General features: G+C 53.7%; 1 protein-coding gene across 6 annotated transcripts; it reads right to left on the bottom strand.

Annotated features, from left to right (window-relative positions):
• Nucleotides 1-1,119: 1,119 nt before the first annotated feature.
• Nucleotides 1,120-19,462, bottom strand: AQP7 (aquaporin 7). 6 transcript variants are annotated; one of them, XM_070375466.1, is made up of 8 exons: nt 19,236-19,462; nt 18,042-18,090; nt 13,098-13,202; nt 4,888-5,011; nt 4,385-4,522; nt 4,059-4,177; nt 3,634-3,851; nt 1,120-3,245 (listed from the first exon to the last, which is right to left on the bottom strand). In XM_070375466.1, the coding sequence occupies exons 3-8, from the start codon at nt 13,143-13,145 to the stop codon at nt 2,996-2,998; spliced, it is 897 nt and encodes a 298-aa protein (XP_070231567.1). In that variant the 5' UTR covers nt 13,146-13,202; nt 18,042-18,090; nt 19,236-19,462; the 3' UTR covers nt 1,120-2,995. The 6 variants fall into 6 exon arrangements, with proteins under 6 accessions (XP_070231567.1, XP_070231566.1, XP_070231564.1 ...); XM_070375465.1 differs by having other exon boundaries at nt 19,252-19,462; XM_070375463.1 differs by having other exon boundaries at nt 13,085-13,202; nt 19,236-19,461.
• Nucleotides 19,463-20,834: the final 1,372 nt, after the last annotated feature.

Raw genomic sequence — 20,834 nt, 5'->3', positions numbered from 1 at the left:
CCTGTTCTCATGCTATTGCTATTTCTTCTTCATCTTTTAAAATAAATGATACCTTTGAATGAATATGTATCACAGTTGTATAAGCACAACCACATAATGAACCCCCAAATTTTCTCCAACCCCAAAACTGGAAAATCATTACTAGCTTACCCTATGCCCATGCTCCTCCCCATCTTAGCACTGTCTCTGTCTCCATGAAGGAAGTATGCCTTTTTTTTTTTTTTAGTGAAAAGTTGGTCCCTTCTCTCAAGGAGTTTACTATCTTTTTTCAAATTTTTGGCTGTGCTGGGTCTTCATTGCCGCGTGTAGGCGTTCTGTAGTTGCGGCGAGCAGGACCACTCTCTAGTTGCAGCGTGCGGGCTTCTCTTTGCGACGGCTTCTAGAGCTTGGGCTCTAGGGCGCTCGGGTTTCAGTAGTTGCCTGCCGAAGGGCTTAGTTGCCCTGCAGCATTCAGAATCTTCTTGAACCAGGGATTGAACCCATGTTCTCTGCATTGGCAGGTGGATCCTCAACCATTGGCCCATCAGGAAAGTCCCCCCCCCTTTTTTTTTTTAAGTAGTTTCATCACATGCGTGCATGCTCAGTCACTCAGTTGTGTCTGACTCTTTGAGACCCCATTAACTGTAGCCCACCAGGCTCCTCTGTTCATGGGATTCTCCAGGCAAGAACACTGGAGTAGGTTGCCATTCCCTTCTCCGGTGGATCTTCCCAACCCAGGGATCAAACCTGGGAGTTTTATCACATATGTACACCCAAAGAATATATTGCTGTTTGCTTGTTTTTAATGGTATAATGTACGACATCACTCTTTATGCCTGCACACTTTCTCCGTGTCATTACAGGTAGCTCTTGTACCTCACTTTTCACTGATGTATTGTATTCTGCCCTATGTGACTGGACTGCAATGTAAGTATGTCCCCTGTTGAGGGACATCTGGGGTGTTTCCAGTGTCCCCTGACCTTGTGCCCCTCGTCAGCCAAACCTCTTGAGAGGCCCATTCCACCTCATCAGGACCCTGCTCGCTGGCCCTTCCTTCCCTCTTCCTCTGCCCCAGCTCTGTCCATACAACTGCAGTTTCCCCAGTCTCTATTTCAACTCTTCTGAGCTCTAGACCACACGAAAGGCATAATCATTTATTGAGCACTGACTCTGTGCCAAGCACCATCCTCAGCATTGTACATGTTTTGTTTCATCTAATCACATCAACACAAAAGGTAGGTATTTTGATACTTTACAAATGAGAAAACCGAGGCCCAGCAAGTCAGAGTAACTTGCCCAGGACTCTACACACCTATTGCCCAAGTCCCATAGGCAACTCAAAGTCGATGTGTCTTCAGTATAAATTATCATCTTCCTCTTCAAACCAGTGCCTTTCCCATTCTTCATGTTCAGTGGGGACATCTCCAATACCCCAGGCCCAAGCCAGCAACTGGAAGGCAGCCTTGGCCCCTGGCCCATCCTCACCCACTCCTCCCTCCAGTCTGAGCCTAGCCTGAGGCTTTTACCTCCTTGGTGTCAGGCGAATCCTTTCTCTTCTGTCCACCCTCCAGCACTGACCTGTGAGCTGTCCTGCTGCCCCACCTGGAACAGCCTTGCCCCACACTTCCTTACAGGCCCCAGTCTCCCCCTTTTCCAGCATCCTGCAAACTGCAGCTCAGGTGGGCTTTCTAAACCTCATCTCACCAGGTCCCCACCTCCAGAAGGAAAACCAGCGTCCTCTACCCACCCCCCACCCTGCCCTGTCTCCTCAAACCATGAAGTTCGGCATCCAGCCCCAGAAAGGACCACCCCACCACCCTTTGCTCTGTCTCATCCTCTAGGAAGCCATCTGTGGCCTCAGCTCAAGACTGAGCTGTGAGCCCCCTCTGAGCCCCACACGCAGCTCCTTCTTCACTCCTCAGCTCTTTTCTTGTGATCACCTGTCCTGAGTAGGGACTGTGCTCCTTGAAGACAGAGACCCAACCTTACCCGCAGAGCCTGTACACGGAGGTGCTCAATGGCTGCTGAAAGGCTAAAAGCAGAAGCAGGGACAGAAGCCATGGGTGATGCTGCCTTCTGAGTCCCAGAAGCAGGATGATCCTCCCAGCCTGGGATCGGTGGACCCTGGCTGCCCCGGCTCTGCACCTGTTCCCCAAAACCTCATGAGACCATTTCCTGCCCCCTGCCTTTTGACAGGATTTTCCTCTCTGCTTCTTCCTTTCCAACTCTGGAATTCCCCACGGTGGGAGAGCTCTGCCCCCACGAAGAAGGCAGAGCCTGCCTCTTACCTCCTCTCATTCTACTTCAGGCATTTTCCAGGATGGGGTGATTATGCTCCCATGGGTGAAAAAATTGGATCCTTGAAAGGGAGAGATTTTTAAAAATCTTACTTTTTTTGTATAAAGCAAAGATATATGTACAGTACACAAACAGATATACGGTATATCTGTGGTATTAAAATATCATGCAATTAAGGGAAAAAAGTGCCTAAAAGGCTCCTGAGGAGGGGAGACTAAGGAAAACAAAAATGTTGAGAAACTCTGATCCACACACTGGGGCCTTGCCTTGCCTGGTCCAAGGACTGGCCAGGATTGAAGGAGAGTCCAGAATCTTCTCCCAAGGCAGCTCAAGATTCCTCCAGGGCTGACCCCCCACCTGCCAGCTGGAATCCCTCCCCCATGCCATCCCCTCCCTGCCCTGTGCCTGGCAGCCCACCCTTCCATGTCCGGGCTCTTCTAATCTAGTCCTGTCTTAATGAGGCCACTGATCGGCCCTTCCACTTGCTCCCCTGGGGGCCACCCAGCTCCCAGGGCCAGCAGGAGTTGGAGGCCCCGCAGCTCCTGCCCAGCCTTGGGCTACAGCATAACCTGGGAGCTTCTGAGAGAACCCAGGAGGTAAGCCCCACCACAGGAGGCCCCCAAGAAGCGGGGTTGCCACTGTGGGACAAGGCTTTCTTTATTGGGGTGGATGTAGGGTCACAAATAGTCTTAGAGGGGCTCTAGGCAGATGGAGTCACTTAAGGGTTGTACAAGGCTGAGGGTCTATCTTCGGGGTACACGGAAACAGGGGTGAGGGAAGCGACCCCATGCTGGTGAGACGTGGTCTTGGGCAACACAGATATTTTGTGGTCTTCAAACGCCAAGGGATTCTCCAGGACCTGGGGCTCCTGTCGTTTGTTGGAGCCAATGAAGAACAAGTAGATGATGGCACCACAGTAGGCACCCAGGGGTGGTGCCACCACCGGCACCCACCACCAGTCCTTGGTTCTGCAGGCAAAAGGCAGAGACCTGCTTAGGGGGCCAGCACCCAGCATGGCACCTGTGTCTACCCCAGGCCAAGATGGGAGGAGGGGTGGCAGGGATTGGAGAGTAGAGGGGGAACCCCCATCCTAGCCCGGGAGCTGGCCCTGAGCCTGGGACACTGATCAGCTTCAGCCTGATTCAGGGACAGCAGCGGGTCTGGGGCAGGGCTGACATTCAGTCTAGGAGCAGGGTCTGGAGAAAGGTCAGGACCCATTCCTGCCTCCCAGGCCGCTGCAAGGGGTGGCAGGGCAGTGGAGGGGGCGGATCTGCGGGGTGCTCCCGCAGCTTTTCCACCCTCCACATGCAGGGAACCCACAGGAAACTCCCAGGAGTGGGCTGGACCACGCAGTACCTGAAGACTTGTGAGCCCCAGCCAGCGAGGAAGGTGAAGAAGCGGGGAGGCAGGTCCCGGGATGGGTTGATGGCATATCCTGAGTTCATGCCCAGGGATATTCCGATGATGACAACAAGGATGCCAGTCACAATGGCCTGCGTCCCCAACAGCGTTGGGTTGTTCCCCTTGTCTGCGATGGCTAAGAGACACAGCTGAAGCATCCCAGTCACCACCACCTGGGGAGAGACACCGTGGCAGCACCTGGGGCCCCCGGTCGAGCCCAAGGGCCTCAGTAGCACCCCCCACCCCTACCCGTGGCAGAGCCATGACTCTGTACTGTCCCATCCAGGGTTCTTGTCCACTCCACCACAGGGGGCTGCCTGCTGGCCCCTTTTTGAGTGGGGGAGGGCCTGAGGAGGGCCACCCGTGCCTGGACCACTGACCTCATCCAGGAAGCCCCTCCACAGTGTCATGTGGTCAGGAAGGTAGGTGGCAAAAATGTTAGCAGTGGCTGTGGGGCCGGTCGTCATCAGCTTTCCCCCCGAGAAGTCGATAATAGCGTCTGTGGGAATACAGACTGAGTGTGAACCTGCCCCCTGACTGAACCCCACCACTATCCCAGAGATGAGGCGGTAGGATGGAGGGCAGGGAGCGCCTCCAAGACTCTTCTATCTCAGCGTGTTCACAGGCGAGGACACACTCAGATCTGCCCACATTTCAGGGGAGGAGGCGGAGGCTGGAGGTGGGCCGCCAGGGGCAGGACACTCACTGTAGAAGAGGCCGTAGATGGTGGCCGCCGCCACGAAGGAGCCCAGGAACTGACCCAGAACGTACACGGGAAACTTCTTCCAGGACATGCGGCCTAGCGCACAGCTGGTGAAGGTCAAGGCCGCATTCATATGGGCCCCTGCAGGGAGGGTCAAGGGTGTCGGCAAAGAAACAATCAGTAATACCAAGAGCAATGACAGCAGCGACGATAATAGCGAGCATCTGTGAAGGGGCAGTCCTCACAGGGACCCTGCGAGGCAGAAACCACTGTCTCCATCTCCCCATGAAGCAAAGCAATGGGTGGAGAGTTCAGTCGCTTGCCTGAGAGAACCCAGCTTGTAAAAACGGTGGGTCAAGGGGGCTCGTGAAGTGTCTGAGCAGAGGAAAGTGGCCCGTGAGGGCAAGACACCAGCTGACTTGGAGAAGGGGCTGGCTGGAAGGGGGCTGGAGGAGACCATGGGGGACACCCGGCCGGGCTTGTCGGCTGGGGCCCGGCCTACTCACCAGAGATGTTCCCCGCCATGTGCACACCTATGGTGACTCCGAAGCCAAAACCCAAATTGACAGCGAGGTAGCTCCCCATTTTACCTCCTAGAACCATGTGGGCCACGGCGCCGAGACCGAACACCTGTAGGAGAGGGCCTCTGAGGGGACTGCCCACCCAGACAGCCCAGCCTCAGAGGAGGGCTTGGAGCTCAGCTGGGGCTCCGTGCCTCCACACGCTAGGTCTCCCTGCATTGCCCTTGGGTACCCCCTTCTGCTGTACCCTCCTCCTCCAGAGACATGCCTCCTCGTGACCTCATCCCGTTGCCCCTGCCAAGGCCTGTCACAACTGACCAGTGGAAGCTGGGTGCGTGCTAAAGAAGGAGTCGGGTGAGGAGGGAGAGTCAGGCTCCCATGGACCTAGCCAGGTGCCTAGACTCCAAGTCCACCCGAAGGGCTTCCAGAAGGACAGGGCTGGTGTGGATTGGACCCCTCAGAGCTTCTCACTCGTCAGCATAGTCCAAAGGAAATTTCTTCAGGGACTCTGCAAACTTCCTTCTGGACTCTGCCAGGACGCACCACCAACCCTCATCATCTCCACACGCATCAGCCCTGGAAGCCCACCCTCAGGCGTCACCTCTTAACTTCTCACCCATCCCTAACAACCAGATCTCATCAGATGACTCTCCCCACTGAGCCCGTTCACAGGGAGGTTAGAGACCTAAATGAAGGCCCTTACTCAACCTCCCCCTGGCCACTAACACCCCTCCCACTTGCGTCTGTACTGCCTTCCCCACTTGTCTGTGTCTTCTACCCTCCCCTTGACTGGCTCCCACAGACTTGGGTCTCTTCCTTCTTTAAAGTAGAGCTTCCACCTCATCCCGGCCTCCCTGACCAGCTGTGGACTCCTGGATGCCTCCTCCCATGTGAGTCAGGCTCTAGAAAGGACCCATTCAGTTTCAGCTTAGTTGCTAAATCGTGTCCGACTCTTTGCAACCCCACAGACTGCAGCCACCAGGCTTCCCTGGCCTTCACCATATCCCGGAGTTGACTCATACTCATGTCCGTTGACTTGGTGATGCCATCCCACAGTCTCAGGCCCTTTTCCCCTTCCCTGTCCTCCCTCCCAGCCCGGCTTCTGCTTCCCCCGTCACAGACACCAGTTCCCTTGTCCAAGGGCTCCAGCCTCTGGATTTCCCAGTGGTCCCTTCAGACATGATCTCACGTGAGTGTGCTGACTTTCTCCTCACCACTCTGCTTCCAGAAAGGACCTCCTCGTTGGCTTCCGTGACATGTCTCTCTCCTGGTTTCCCTCTTTGCTCTGTAGCCTTTCCCTCTACACAGCTCCTTCCCACATTCTTCTTCATTCATCTGCCTCATAAATACAGATGATCCCTGTGTTCTATCCCTGGCCTTTTTCATAACCCACCTCAGTCACTCCTGGGTTTTCTTACCAGCTTCAGATAAGCCTGATGGATTAATTCCCAAAACCTGCACTTGAGAGCCAGATCTCTTTTTCCAAATACCTCCGAGAAGTCTCCAGGGTGTTCCACAGGCATCTCCAGCTCTAAAGCTCACCATCTCTCAGAAAATGTGATCTTCATTCCATGTTCCCCCATCCCAGCCAAGTCAGAAACTTGTATGTTCTCCACCGCACATGGTCAACTCTGGTTATAGTCTCCCCAGATCCTACCCAGTCTCCTTGCAGCCAGAGTGACCTAACACAAAAATTTGACCATGTCTGTCTGCCTTTGGTCCAAACATTCCTGGCTCCCTTCCATTTCTAGGATAAAGTCCAAACTCAGTAAGTCACCATTTAAGATCCTTGATTTTCATGCCTTCTGCCTCTCAGTTTCATATCGGGTCTAGTATTCTCTATGTTGAACACTAATATTACCAATAATAGCATTATATGTGTTCTCAGTCACTCAGTGATGTCCGATTCTTTGCGACCCCATGGACCACAGCCTGCCAGGCTCCTCTGTCCATGGAATTTTTCAGGCAAAAATACTGGAGCAAGTTGCCATTTCCTACTCCTGGGGATCTTCCCTATCCAGGGATTGAATCTGCATCTCTTGAGCCTCTTGCATTGGCAGGCAGATTCTTTACCACTGTGCCACCTGGGAAGTCAAATAACATTACTACTATTAAAGATAATAACCATTTTGGCTTCCTTGGTCCAGTGGTTAAGACTCCACACTTCCATGGCAGGGGGTGTGGGTTCCATCCTTGGTCAGAGAACTAAGGTCCCACATGTCACGTGGTGGGCCAAAAACAAACAAACTTAAAGTAAAAAAGAATAATAACCATTTATCGAGCACTTACTATGTGCCAGGCACTGGTAAGCAAGTTCTACCTCTTACCTTCTTTAACCCTTGACAGATGGGCAACCAGAGGTTTAGAGAAGTTGAGTGGCTTGTCTCAAGTACACATCTTGGGGCTTCCCTGGTGGTCTAGTGGTTAGGAATCCACCTGTCAATGCAGGGGACAGGGATTCGATCCCTGGGTTGGGAATATCCCACATGCTGCAGAGCAACTAAGCCCATGGGCTACAACTACTGAGCCCACACGCAGCAACTACCAAAGCCCATGTGCCTTAGAGTCTGCTCCACAATGAGAACACCTTTGCCTTCACCAGAGAGAGCAATGAGGACTCAGTGCACCAAAAATAATAAATAAATCTTTTAGAAACAAAACAAAACCTAAAGAAACAAACACATCTTGCACATGGTAAGCCAGTTTTTTAATCTAGGCAGTTGCGTAAGGCAGTCTCAGAGAAAACGACCGGCTCGCTCCCTTCATGCCTTGCTTTCTCATGCCTCGGTGTTTTGCATATGCCTCTCCCTCCCTCTGGAGTACCTGATCCTAGGTCCTGAAAAACGAATACTCTACTTTAAGGCCACATTCAGATGGCACCTCCTCTGAATACTCTCTGTTTTGGATGTATTGCCTCTGAGAGACCTCTAGGTGTCCAGACTGCTGGAAATCAGAGTCTAGATCTACCATCCAATATGATGGCCGTGAGCCACACATGGCTATTATGAACTTGAACTGAGATCTGTAAGTGTAAGGTACACAGCAGATTTCAAAGGCTTAGGAGGAAAAAGAAAATGTAAATCTTAAGTAATTACACATTGATTACATGTTGAGCTGGTAACATTATGGACATGTGGGTTAAATGACTTCCCTGGTGGCTCAGATGGTAAAGTGTCTGCCTACAATACAGGGGACCCGGGTTCCATCCCTGGGTCGGGAAGATCCCCTAGAGAAGGAAATGGCAACCCACTCCAGTATTCTTGCCTGGAAAATCCCATGGACAGAGGAGCCTGGTTGGCTACTGTTCATGGGGTCGCAAAGAGTAGGACACGACTGAGCAACTTCACTATCTATCTATCAAAACTAATTTCACCTGTCACTTTTTACCTTTTTAATGTGGCTACTAGAAAAATTTTACATTACATTTGTGACTCATATTGTATTTCCCTTGAAGAGTTCTGGAGGTTTTGAAAAAAGAAATATCTGAAGAATTGTGGACGTGAGTTGAAGCCATCAGGGAGGATATGAAGACCCCTGGGAGAGGATGAACCTAGGGCTGAACGTCAGCCCTCAGGGGTGGGCGTTAGAAACCCCAGCCAGAGCCACCGTTGAGATGGAAGAACAAGACTTCCCTGCTGGCACAGCGGATAGGAATCCGCCTGCCAATGCAGGGGACAGGAGTTCGACCCTGGTCCAGGAAGATTCTACATGCCTTGGGGCCACTAAGCCCATGCCCCACAACTACGGAGCCCGTTTGCTGCAATTACTGAGTCCAAGCGCCTAGAGCCCATGTTCTGCAACAAGAGAAGTCTCTGCAATGAGAAGCCTGTTCACCACAACTAGAGAAAGCCCACATACAGCAACAAAGACCCAGCACAATAAAAAATTAATAAATTAAAAAAAAATTAAGAAATGGAAGAACAAAGAGAGAATGTGCCCTATACCCCAGAAAGAAGCAGTTCCCCAAGGAGGGTGTGGCCCACATGGTCACGAGCTGCCTCTGGGTCAAGCGTGAGAAGGCCTGGAAAGCATCCCATCGGATGTGACAACCCAGGGTTCTTGAGTAGGTGGGGAACACTGTCTTATCAGGGCATGGGGTCAGAAGTCAGGTCCAGAGAGCGGGAGGGGAGGAGGTGGTAAGGAACAATTGAAGAGACCAGTGGAGACATCTCTTTGGGAACTTGCCTGAGAAGGGAGGGGGACTAAGTGTGATAAATGAAGCGGCTCACAGAGAGAAGGGAGGCGTGTTCTATGTTCTGCTGTTTTGGGGAGTCTTGAGTGTGCTCAGGTTGAGAGAGGGAGGGGCTGGAGATACAGAAGAGAGAAAAGAAGAAGCAAAGTGCCAGAGGAGCCTGGGGCAGGGGGTGGATGAAAAGGAGTGGAGGCTCCTGCCTAGGGAGGGGGCATTTGTGGACCCACAGGGAGGGGAGTGTGATGGGTGAGGAGCCAGACACACCTGACAGTTCTCTGTCAGACTGGAGACCAAGCCGTTTGCTGATGAAAAATGGCCGGTGAGTACACTAGATTTGGGACAGTCTGAGAACCAGTGCATTAGCCTGGAGAGGGGAGGGGAGAGGCCGCTGAGCAGGGCCTGCTGGGTCCCTGCAGGAGCCCCAGGACAGGTGCAGAGGAGCCCAGACACAGGCCGGCTTGGGGCCAAGGGTGGGGTGAGGATGAGAGGACAGGGGCAGAGGGGGCATGGGAGTGGGGAGTGAAGCCAGGCCAGGCTGACAGATTCGGAGCAAAGAGATGCAGGGACTGGAGCAGGCATGGAGGGTTTGAAGAGCAAGGTCCCCATTTCCAAGTAGGAGCTCAAAACCATTTACTAAAAACAATGAATGAGTGAGTAAACCCCCTCTGCGCCCCTGTGTGTCAGGGTTGCCAGCTGGCAGCCCCTGGACCTCATCTGTTCAGCACACGTTTTGTTTGATTCATTTGGTTTTGATGCACAGAAGTTTCAGCTTCTCTTGCAAAATCAGAATCTCTGTCAACAGCAGCCTGCATTCCAGGTGATGTGGCGACAGTCAGCCAGAGTGGTGGCAGCCATGTCCTCACACAGGTCAGCACTCCGCCGTTAGTCACAGTCCCCACCTCCCTCAGTGATTCTCTCAGGGCCCGACAAGGTGAGTTTTGCAGCCCCTGCCCTGTTGCTCACAACCCCAGCTGGGTTTCCAGGGCACTGATAGCCCAGCTCCTCCCCTCCCTGGCCAGTGAACGTGGCCCAGCCTGTCCAGGTGCTTCCAATAGCCACAGGCCCAGCCTGGAGGACAACACCCCCGGAGGCTAGAGTGGAACTGAGTAGAACAGTCTGCTTCCTTCAAGTTGCTGCAATAAATGGGGCCCAAGGTCACTCTAGCTTTTCTGGCGAAACCTTCACGCTGATGACTCATTGAGTTTCCTATCACCTGAGAAAGCCCCCACTTCTTGGCATAGGCCTGACACCTAAAAATAACAACACAATGTCCCCTGTGAGCTTACATCTCACAAAGTTCTTTTACACGTTACTTCCCTTCAATCCTCACGGCAACTGAGTGGCAAATGTTTCTGCTCCCAGGGAAAACCAAGGCCTGGAGAGGGGTCTTGAACTTTCCAAAGCCTGGACCTGAGGGCCTTCCCTCGGCTGGGAGAGAGTTAGAAATCCAGCTAAGGTAAGGGACAGAGCATGGAGATCAAGGGTCAAGATCAGGATATTAGGCTAGACTGGATTTAATCCTTAGCTTAAAATGTGACTTTGTCTCACAAAGCCTTGGTTTCCCCATCTGTGAAATGGGGATAATAATAGCATCTCCCTTATAGGGCTGTTATGAGGATTTGGGAAGAAGGTACACAGGAGGGCTTAGCATTATAGTGCCTGATATGCAGTAGTGTTCAATAACAACCTCAATAAAGGGAGGAGAACCGCCAACATGGGTAGTGGGCAGGCAGGAATGCATGTGGGTGGTGCCTGCTTTCCCTAGGAGCTCTCAGGAGGCACCCTCCCACCTCCACAGTGCCAAGGTCTAACAACCCTCATGGGGCTGGAATGTCTTGTCAGCAATTAATTACTTTGCCCTGGATTAAGGCAAGAGAGGGTCCAGATGCTGTCTTCATGGCTCAGGAGGGCAGGTAATGGAGGAGAGGGAGACGGTGAGAGGCAGGGAGGGGAGAGCAGCTGAGAGAGTTTGTCAGCTTGAGAATCAACCAACACATATGAGCCACGTGTATGCTGGGTGTCCAGCTCCAAACCTTCTTCACACAAGTCAGCCAGCTCAATATTAGCATCGCACTCACCACTGAGAAAGCTCAAGTTCTGAACAGTTAAGATATTTATGTAAGATCATACAGCTAGCAGAGAGCACAGCCAGCATTCACCCAGCTCCAAAGGTCATGGAGGCCCAGTTTCACACTGTTAATAATGTCTGGGGCCAGACTGGACATCAATCCAGTCAATCCTAAAGGAAATCAACCCTGAATATTCATGGGAAGGACTGATGCTGAAGCTGAAGCTCCAGTATTTTGGCCACCTGATGCGAAGAGCTGACTCACTGGAAATGACCCTGATGCTGGGAATGAGCGTGTGGAAGGCAGGAGGAGAAGAGGGCGACAGAGGATGAGATGGTTGGATGGTATCACCGAAGCAATGGACATGAATTTGAGCAAACTCTGGGAGATGGTGAAGGCCAGGGAAGCCTGGCGTGCTGCAGTCCATGCGTCGTAAAGAGTCAGACACAACTGAGAGACCAAACAACAACAATAATAATGTCTGAGAAGACAGGCTCTGAGCACAGAGAGACCTGCCCAAGGCCAGCTGATGACTCAGTGGCAGAATGATCAGGATAAGAACCCAGGTGTCCAGAGTCCCCGGGGCAATTTGGGTCCCACTATCTCTCCTACACTGTGACTCAGTGCACAGACACTCACACGCGCACACACACACTCATCCTCTCCCCTCCCCCGACCACCATCTCTGTTGTGCCCCTGAAGCCATTGTTCCCCTCCCCAGAGGCTAACCCTTCTTGTCACGGACCCGGACCTTCATAAGGTACAAGCAAGAGTGGCCACAGCTTAAGGCAGAGGCTAGATGGGTGAGTGACTGGGCTGAGGCAGGACAGGGAGTCCCCAAGAAATCCCACATCCCACTTGCATCTGGATTCTCCCCTGTGATCCCCTTAAAGAGCCCTCCCCAGGTCCCCCAGGACCTCCCAGGTTGCCATACCCTACTACTCCGGGCTGTCCACAGCCCCCCACACTGCTGACTGCTCCCCTTTCTTCTGTAACCTGGTCTCCCCCCACCTTCCCCCTACCCCAGTCACCCAGTCCCTTCTGTGTGCTCTCTTCATTCTTCAGGCTCTGTCCTCAACTCAGTTCATTTTTCTTTCTATACGTTCTTATTGTACAAATTCCATAACCACTATTCATGTTCTGATGAAGTCTAAGTGTTTGTGTCAGCCCAGACCACGTTGCAGAGTTCCAGGCCTCTATACCCAGCCATCCCCACCCCTGAGATTCCCCCCACCCCCAGCAGCTCACCTGAACACAGGAAAGCTGACCTCACGCTGAAATGGCCCCCTCAGCATTTACCCCACATCTGTTGCTTGCAGTCTCCTTTGTTCTGTCTTCTCTAATTCCCCCGGATGTGTGCTTTCTTCTGCATCCCTGGACCAGACTGACCCTGGACCTCCCCACACTCTCTCTCTGTCCTAGGCCATCCCAACAGCTTCTTCTTGGGCTCCCCTCCCATCAGCATTGCCCACTCTGCTTAGGCGCCACACGGAGCCCAGAATTTCTTCCTAAAACCCACATCTGGCCATATCACTCCCCTCCTGGAAAACCTTCAGTGTCTCCGCATCACCCTCAGGATTAATTCTCAAAGCCTCCACATCCTCTCCAATCTCTTTACTCTTTGTTTCCCTTCTCCTCACTCCCAGTCATGCCCACAATGCACCCACCCACCTGTAACTCAGGATTTCATTTTGCCCACATATCGTGAGCCCTTTCTCTCCCAAAAAGACTTGGTGAGAAAGACAAGTCCTTGTTTTCCTATGCTTCTCCCTCAGAGGCTGGGGAAGGGACAGTGTGATCCAGGGCCCAGAGGTGGGGAGCAGGTCATGGGTTGCCCTTACGGAGCCCCGCCTTTCTGAGGCCCACTTTCCTGAGACCCCTTCCTCAGAGTCTGCTCACCCTGTACCCCCCGCCCACTCACCATCATGACATACGTGCTGATGAACTCCGCCAGGAACTCTCGAACATTCTCGTTCTGCCATATGACTTGCATCTTTGTTGCTGTAGGTGTCGAGACCACCTTGGACACGCGGGTGGACCTGAAGCAGCAGCCGGAGGGCCCCATGGGCAGAAATGAGATCAGGTGAACTTACTGTCATGGCTGAGTTAATGGGTAACCCAGTGGCCTCTCCACACATGCCTGCTCTTGCCCAGGGCAGCTGGTACCTCGGGGGTCAGAGGCACATGAGAGCCCAGGGACGTGGAGAGGGACTGGGGTTGGACATCCAGGTCACGTCCCTTCTTCCTCCTGTGCCAGAGACTAGACCACTGGGAAGGTGCACCCATGAGGTCAGGGTGCAGAGGGGGCGGTTGGGGAGCCTGTAAGTGCCATCTGTGGTGCCAAAGAGCCTTGCGGGAGAAGCAGGTGGGAGAGAGCAGGGGGGAGAGTAGAGCTCAGCTGTCTGCCTGCCTGCCTGTCTGTCTGCCTGTTTGCTGGGGTCAGAGTTCTGGGGACACAGGTAAGGCATCAGGCAAGATCTGGCAACTGCGAGGCTCTGCAAACAGCACAGGGTGTGGCAGAGTTAGCTCCCGGGCTCTGTGAACAGCACTGAGGCCCGAAGCACACACCAGGTTCTGTCTTTGCAGCAAGGTCCGCATGAACAGATGCTTATGAGTGAATGAGTGAGTGAATGAATGAACCAATGACAGGGAAGGAGGGAGGAGAAGATGGACTGTGTCTTACTCCCCAGTGTATTCTCAGTGTCCAGCATAGTGCCGGGCACGTAGTAGATGTGCAGAGTACACTCAAATGAAAAAACTGAGACGTCATCTGTTCAGTTCAGTTCAGTTCAGTTCAGCTGCTTAGTCACGTCCGACTCTTTGTGACCCCATGAACCGCAGCAGGCCTGTAACTCTCCCCTAGATCCCCAGCACTCCCACAGTGCCTGACACACGGTAGAACATTGATAAACATTTGTTTGGTAAATGGATGATCGGATGGACAAATGAAAGAGTGAGTTAGAGGCTCTATCTTCTGTTGGGGCTGGGGGGACAAGACTTGAGTTTGGGGAAGGAGACAGCCCGGAGGTTCTGGAGGAGGAGGAGGAGATACCTGCTTGCAGCCTTAGTGCTTATTCAGACTGGTGACCCTCCCCTCTCCCATGCTGCCTATCCCTCGACTTCCTCACCCTGCTGGGGACTGCCACAGCACCCCCACCCCGCCACAGATTCCTGACTTTCCCCAGCCTCACAGCAGCAAAGAGTGAGCCCTGAGAGTGAGAAATGTAAGCCGGGCATGGATAAAGCACAATCTACGTTTCTGGCTGAGAACCCAAGTTCATTTCTCACCCACCCTAGTCCTTGTTCTGTCCTTACTTCAGGAAACAAACCCAGGACTGAGCATATAGAGGGGGATGTAGCGCTGCCTGGACAGTCAGTCCAGTAGCGCCCACCCAACTGCCGCTGCCATGCAGCATCCCATAGGTGTTCCCATGCCCCTGTGACTGGCCTCCTTGGCGCTGAGGAAGAGCCTGAGGCAGCAGGAATTCAAGAACAGTCCTGGGGGCTTCCCTGATGGCTCAGAGGTAAAGAATCCACCTGCCAATGCAGAAGGCACGGGTTTGATCCCTGGTCCAGAAGATCCCACGTGCTGCTGAGCAACTAAGCCCATGTGTCACAGCTACTGATCCTGTGCTCTAGAGCCCAGGAGCCGCAACTGCTGAAGGCTTTGTATCGTAGAGCCCGTGCTCTGCAGCAAGAGAAGGCACCACCACGAGAAGCCCACAGACTGCAACTAGAGGGTAGCCCCCCACTCGCTGCAACTAGAGAAGAGCCTGTGCAGCCACAAAGACCCAGCACAACCAAAAGTGAGTAAATAAACAAATACTATTTTTAAAAGATAGAAGAACAGTCCCAGAAGGTTACACAGAGGCAGAGGAGAGGCAGACAAAGCAGGAAGTCAATGACACCAAGGGAGCCCTGGAACCCTGGCCTCTTCCTCCTCACCACACAGCAAGCAGGATTCAGTAAGTGACAACCACCAACAAACCAATGAACCAAAGATGTATTGAATGCCTAGACTGCCAACTGTGTTCAGTGCATGCGTGCTCAGTCGCTCACTCTTGTCCAACTCTGCAACCCCATGGACTGTTACCCGTCAGACTCTTCTATCCATGGGATTTTCCAGGCAGGAACATGGGATTGGGTTGCCATTTCCTTCTCCAATGTGTTTGGGGACTGTAGTAAAGAACATTGGCATGATCCCTGCTCTTAGAAAGATGAACAATTTACTAAGCAATTACTTACAGTGTAAGGAGTGTTGCAATGCAAGGAGGACAGAGGAGCCTGGTGGGCTACAGTCCATGTGGTCACAAAGAGCTGGACATGACTTAGCAGCTGAACAACAACAAGGAGTGCTGCCCCAAGTGAATGCTGGATGCTATGGGGCTGCAGGGAGGAAGCAAATGACCCAGCAGAGGGAGGAGGAGGCTCTCCCAGAGGAAGGGAGATTTAGGTCGAGAATAGATGGATGGTCAGATGAAGGAGCATCAGGGAGGTCAGGGAAAGTCCTGGGCATTGGAATGGTTTGGACAAAGGCTTACAGTGATGACAGTGTGTGAAGTGTAGAGGAATTCTGCAAGGACGGGCTGCAGAGAGAGGAGGCAAAGCGGCATGAGAGGGGCAGAGAGGGCAGATGGCCTCATAGCCCACGCTAAGGGGTCTGATCCCACAGGGTCTTGGGGTAGAGGAGTTAGGCAGGAGCACTGCCTCCTGCTTGGAGGCAGAAATGAGGGAGCAGGAGTGGAGGATGTGTGAGCAATCACACGTTCAGCCCAGACAGGCTGAACGATAATGGCAGCCAGAGCCAAGAAGGTGCGTGGAGGTGGCCAGAGGAAGGCAGTCCTACGAACAGATGTGTGTCTCATTAGAGAGGAGGATGGAAAGGGGAGAGTCCGGGATGCCCCGGCTCTGGATGGAGCAGCACAATGGTGTGTGAGGCGCATGAGAGAAGCGGCAGGCCTAGGCAGAGGATGGAGTCACCTCTGGGTGTGCTGAGTTTGAGGAGCCCACTAGACAGCTAAGTGGAGGTGACCAGAAAGGAGCCTGCTGGTAACGTGGTCTGGTTTAGAGATACCCATTTGGAGGTCACCCAATCAGAGATGGTCATTTCATCCAGGGGCAAAAATGAGAGAGCTCACAGAAGGGGAGTCGAAGAACACTTATCCTACAAACCAAGAAACCAACCATCAACCAGGTAACTACCTAAATACATGCATGCTCAGTTGCTTCAGTCATGTCCAACTCTTGGGATCCTATGGACTGTAGCCCACCAGACTCCTCTGTCCATGGGATTCTCCAAGCAAGAATACTGGAGTGGGTTGCCATGCCCTCCTCCAGAGGATTTTCCCAACCCAGGGATTGAACCGCATCTTTTATGTCTCTTGCATTGGCAGGCGGGTTCTTTATCACTCTGGGAAGCCCCAATTACCTAGTTCCTTGCTAATTAAGGAACTAAATATCTGACCACTTAGCAACCAACTCTTTGACTAATCAACCTAGCAACTTAACCAACTAACTGGGTCTCCTATTAGCCAACTCATTTAATTATCTAAGCAACCAACCAGCTGCAAACTACTCAATTAACCTCAAGCCAACCATTCAAGCTGCTAACTTGTATTCATCCATTTAACAAACATTTGTTGAGCATCTACTTAGGAGTCAGGCACAAGGGGTACAAATAAACCCTGCCCTCGGATGGGTTCTTCCATAAGGAGATGGGTAACTCCCTCAGAGCAAGCAGCCCCTGGGGGTGGGAGGAGGGCAGCTCAGCAGAGACTTTGGGAGAATGGGCACATGGTGGGTGTGAGGGAATAGGGAGGTGGAAGTGAGCACCTCTTATACTTTTTAGGAGAATGGTGGTTAGATGTGAGGCATGGGGGACAGACTTGTAAGGACAAGGCTGTGACTTCTGGCTGGAGCGCTGGGGGAGACGGGGATCCTTGACTGAGCTGAGACCACAGGAGGCAGGGGGGTTGGCAGGAAGAAGCCTGTCCTCAACTGGGGATAAGCTGTCTGGGCCACTAGAGGGTCTTGGCAAACAGGGTCCAAAGCCCTGGGAGAGTCTTGAGTGGGCACAGTGACGTTGACAGCACAGAGGCGACCCATGCATTCTGTCTATCCTGGAGCACACAAGCAGACCAACACCCATGCTCATGTGGAGCCGGCAGGCAGCAAGGAAAGGAAGCAAGTAGCACATACATTAGTGTGGTATTGAGATGTTCTACCTACTGTCCTACCTACCTACCGGGAGCTAGAGCAGGGAAAAGGGAGAGGAAGGTCTTGGAACGGGCAGCCAGGTCCCTTCATTGAGAAAGAGGCATTTGAGCCAAGACAGGAAGGAGGTGAGGGAGCAAGCCACACGGGAAACTGCGGGGAGAATGTTCACGTAGAGGGGACGGTCACTGAAGGACTCTGAGCATGTTTGAAGGGAAGGAAAGGAGGGGAGAGTGGGTGGGTAGGATGAGGGAAGGTCAGAGAGGAAATAAGCACTGAATAGGCAGGGCCTTAGCCATTGCAAGGACTTTGGGTTTCATTTCACCTCGAAGAGACCTGAGCCTGAGCAGGTGGGAAGTAGTGAATTCAGTTCAGTTGAGCACAACCTGCGTAGGGGCAGCTGGAACCCCCTGCCCAGCCCCTTGACCCTCATCTGGGTCTTTCTGAGCCTCCCCTCACCCCAGGGCCCAGCCCATGCTTGGCTATGGGTGCAGGTGGGAGAAGCTCTTCTTCCGGGCCCCATGGCTGGAGCAGGGTAGGAAGGAGGGAGTCTTGGTGCATCAGCTGCCATGAGGGAGGAGCTAGGATGGGTCAGGGAGGGCCCTGGGGGTGTGTTGGGTGCCGGACCAGGAAGGCTGAGGTAGGGGAACTTGTGGGATGCTTACCGCCTCTTCCTGTCTGACTGAGTCATATTGTCTTTGAGATTTTTAGATGCTGTAAAGCCAAAGAGAGGTCACTGGGGCTGGGGGCCACAGAACTTGGCCCCTCATTCCCATCAGACCTCAGTCCCCCAGGGGAGAAGCCACAGGGACAGCTCCTGCCAGTGCCAACACCTCAACCCAGCCAAGCTGGCAAGAAGGGAGAATGAGGGGTGTGTGTGCTTCAGCCAATAGGGAGAGGCCCTGGAGCCCCACCCCCACCCCTGCTGGCCTCAGGACCCCTGGCCCCCTAGGCCAGGGCCCTGCCAAGGTCCTCCTGACCTTCCCAAGCCTGCAGCCTAGCTCTGGACAATGGAGATGCCCCCAGGCTCCCTGCAGCCTTTCCACCCTCGCACAGGCAGATATTACTGCCTTCAGTTGAACCTCAAACCCTCCTGTTGCTGACTTTCCAGGGCCTTATCTGCCTCCTCCTTGCACACACACACACACACACACACACGGGGACACACACACACACGGGCATACACACACACGCACGCGCACATACACCCCACATAGTATGAGGTCCTGAAAATTCACTTAGTCCATATCCCCACCTCAGAACAAAGTCTACCCTCTCACCTTTCCTGAAGACACCCACCCCTTTTATTCCCATTTTCCTTGAAAATGTCAGCACGAAGGTGAACCTGGACCTCCCTATCTTGCATGCTCCCTATTCTCCAGCCCCATTTCTTCCAACTGCCGTGCAAGCTCCCGCACCTCACCCTAACTGCAGAAACCCTCAGCCCTGGCCCAGGAGGGGCTCCAGAGGGAGAAACCACCCCAGCAAAGCCAGGAATCCATCCCCTACTTGATCCACATTCCTCCCGCTTTGGTCCCTTGCCGCCAGTCTCTATTCGCTCCCCACCCCCACCCCACCCCAGGCCCTCCTGGCAGCCTAGCCCCACGCATGCTCCCAATCTCTGCTCCACCACTGGTCATCCCAACAGTCAATTTACAGGTAAGGAAGCCCAGAAAGAAAGTGTGACGTGCCTGTATGAGGCAGCAACTCAGGACTAAACCAGAACAAATATCCAGGCCTTCAACTCCTAGCTGGGTTCCTTCCCCAGCCACTCCCAAGGTCGTCCCGTGCCCATATGGTCCCCAGGAATGGCATCCCCGAAGCCTGAGTCCCAGGGGAGGCCCCTGTCCCAGCCCTACCTGGGGCCCAACTCACTCTGCTGAAAGGCCTTATGCTCCCAGTTGCCTGCCTTGGGGCCTCTCAGTCACAGCAGTCCCTGGACAGCTTCCTCCATGACCGTCTCAGGCTCTGGCTGCAGCCCCTGCCAGGGCTCTGTGGTCCCTATGTCCCCAGCCAGAGCCCGCCTCTCAGCCCTCCTCAGGGCGACCCGAGTGCTGCTCTGCTCTGCTCCTCCAGGGAAGAGGTCAGTGGAGCAGGGGTTTGGCCCTTGTCACTCGAGCCAAGTGCAGACACACTGCCCAAAATAGCACCCCTTCTCCTGCCAACAGTGCCGTGGAGACGGGGTTCTGAGGCAGCCCTTGTGAGGTCAGAGGCGGAGCTCCCGGTGGGCACTCTGGGCCTCTCGGTTTCAGAAGAAGGGCCTGTTGTACCAAGCCAAGTGTCCAGCACAGAGCCAGAGGAAGTACCCCCCTGGGTCGTGGAGCTGGGGGAGACTCCGGAGGCCCCTGAATCCCCCTCTGTGGGCAGAACTGCACAGAATGGGGATTTGAGGTAGAAGATTCTGAAGATCAACAGCCAGGTGGAAGGGCTGGGAAGAAGACCCTGAGTCAGTCCTAAGGAAGCCTCCATCCCAAAGGAGGAAGAGGAGACTCAGGCCCTGGACTCTGAGGGGAAGAGACTAAAGCCATATTTGCAGGAAAACCTCAGTCCAAGAGGGGAGGTGGAAGCCAGCCTGGTTCTCTGGAGGCTCTTAGTCTGGTAGGGAGGAGAAAAAGCCTGGGCCTCGTCCTCTGGGAGCCCCCATTTTATTTTAGAGGGGAAAGCGGAAAGCTAGGCCCAGCCCTCAGGAAAACACCTCCCATGGGAACAGTAAGCAAGGCCTCTGGGAAGGAGCCAGGCTGGACCAGAGGGCATGCCCGCAGGTGGGTGGCCAAGGTAGGTCAGGAGCCAGCCAGGGGACCAGCCACTGTCTATGAGAGGACCTCCGGAGCCGGGGCATGCTGCTAAGTCTCTTCGGTCATGTCCGACTCTGTGCAACCCCATAGACGGCAGCCCACCAGGCTCCCCCGTCCCTGGGATTCTCCAGGCAAGAACACGAGTGGGTTGCCATTTCCTTCTCCAATGCATGAAAGTGAAAAGTGAAAGTGAAGTCTCTCAGTCGTGTCCGACTCTTCGCGACCACATGGACTGCAGCCTACCAGGCTCCTCTGTCCATGGGATTTTCCAGGCAAGAGTACTGGAGCCGGAGCATGGGAGCCTCCAAAGAAAGGCAGTCTGGGATCTGAGCAGATGACTTGGTGCTGAGAAACAAGGGAGGGGTTGCTGGTCTGCAGACTGTAAAGAGACCTGCCAGGTGGAGTCGTGGAGGGTGGGCAGTGGGTCCAGAAGGTTCTGAGGCTGGCAGCCTCTTGTGGAGAGGGAGTGTAGGGTTCAGTTGCAAAGCCAACTCAGGTAATAGAACTGTCCTCTAGAGGGTGCCAATAGAACAAGTCTGGTCTGGAACTTGCCTTGCCCAGCCAAGCCACAACTACCCCCACCCCCCACCCCCTGCTCCCTGGCCCCTCACCCCCACCCCCACCCTGCTTCTGCCACTTTGGTTCAGTGGGTTAAAAATCTGC

This window comes from Bos mutus, chromosome 8 (genome assembly GCF_027580195.1).
Source record: "Bos mutus isolate GX-2022 chromosome 8, NWIPB_WYAK_1.1, whole genome shotgun sequence".
Classification (NCBI taxonomy): domain Eukaryota; kingdom Metazoa; phylum Chordata; class Mammalia; order Artiodactyla; family Bovidae; genus Bos; species Bos mutus.
This window is presented reverse-complemented; position numbering and strand designations above follow the sequence as displayed.

Coding starts and splice junctions, on each gene's coding strand:
- AQP7 (XM_070375463.1), bottom strand. CDS start 18,067: ATGACTCAGTCAGACAGGAAGAGGCG. Junction 13,203..18,041: donor CAGTCAGACAGGAAGAGGCG/GTAAGCATCCCA, acceptor CTGCTGCTTCAG/GTCCACCCGCGTGTCCAAGG. Junction 4,178..4,384: donor CATCTACGGCCTCTTCTACA/GTGAGTGTCCTG, acceptor GTATTCCCACAG/ACGCTATTATCGACTTCTCG.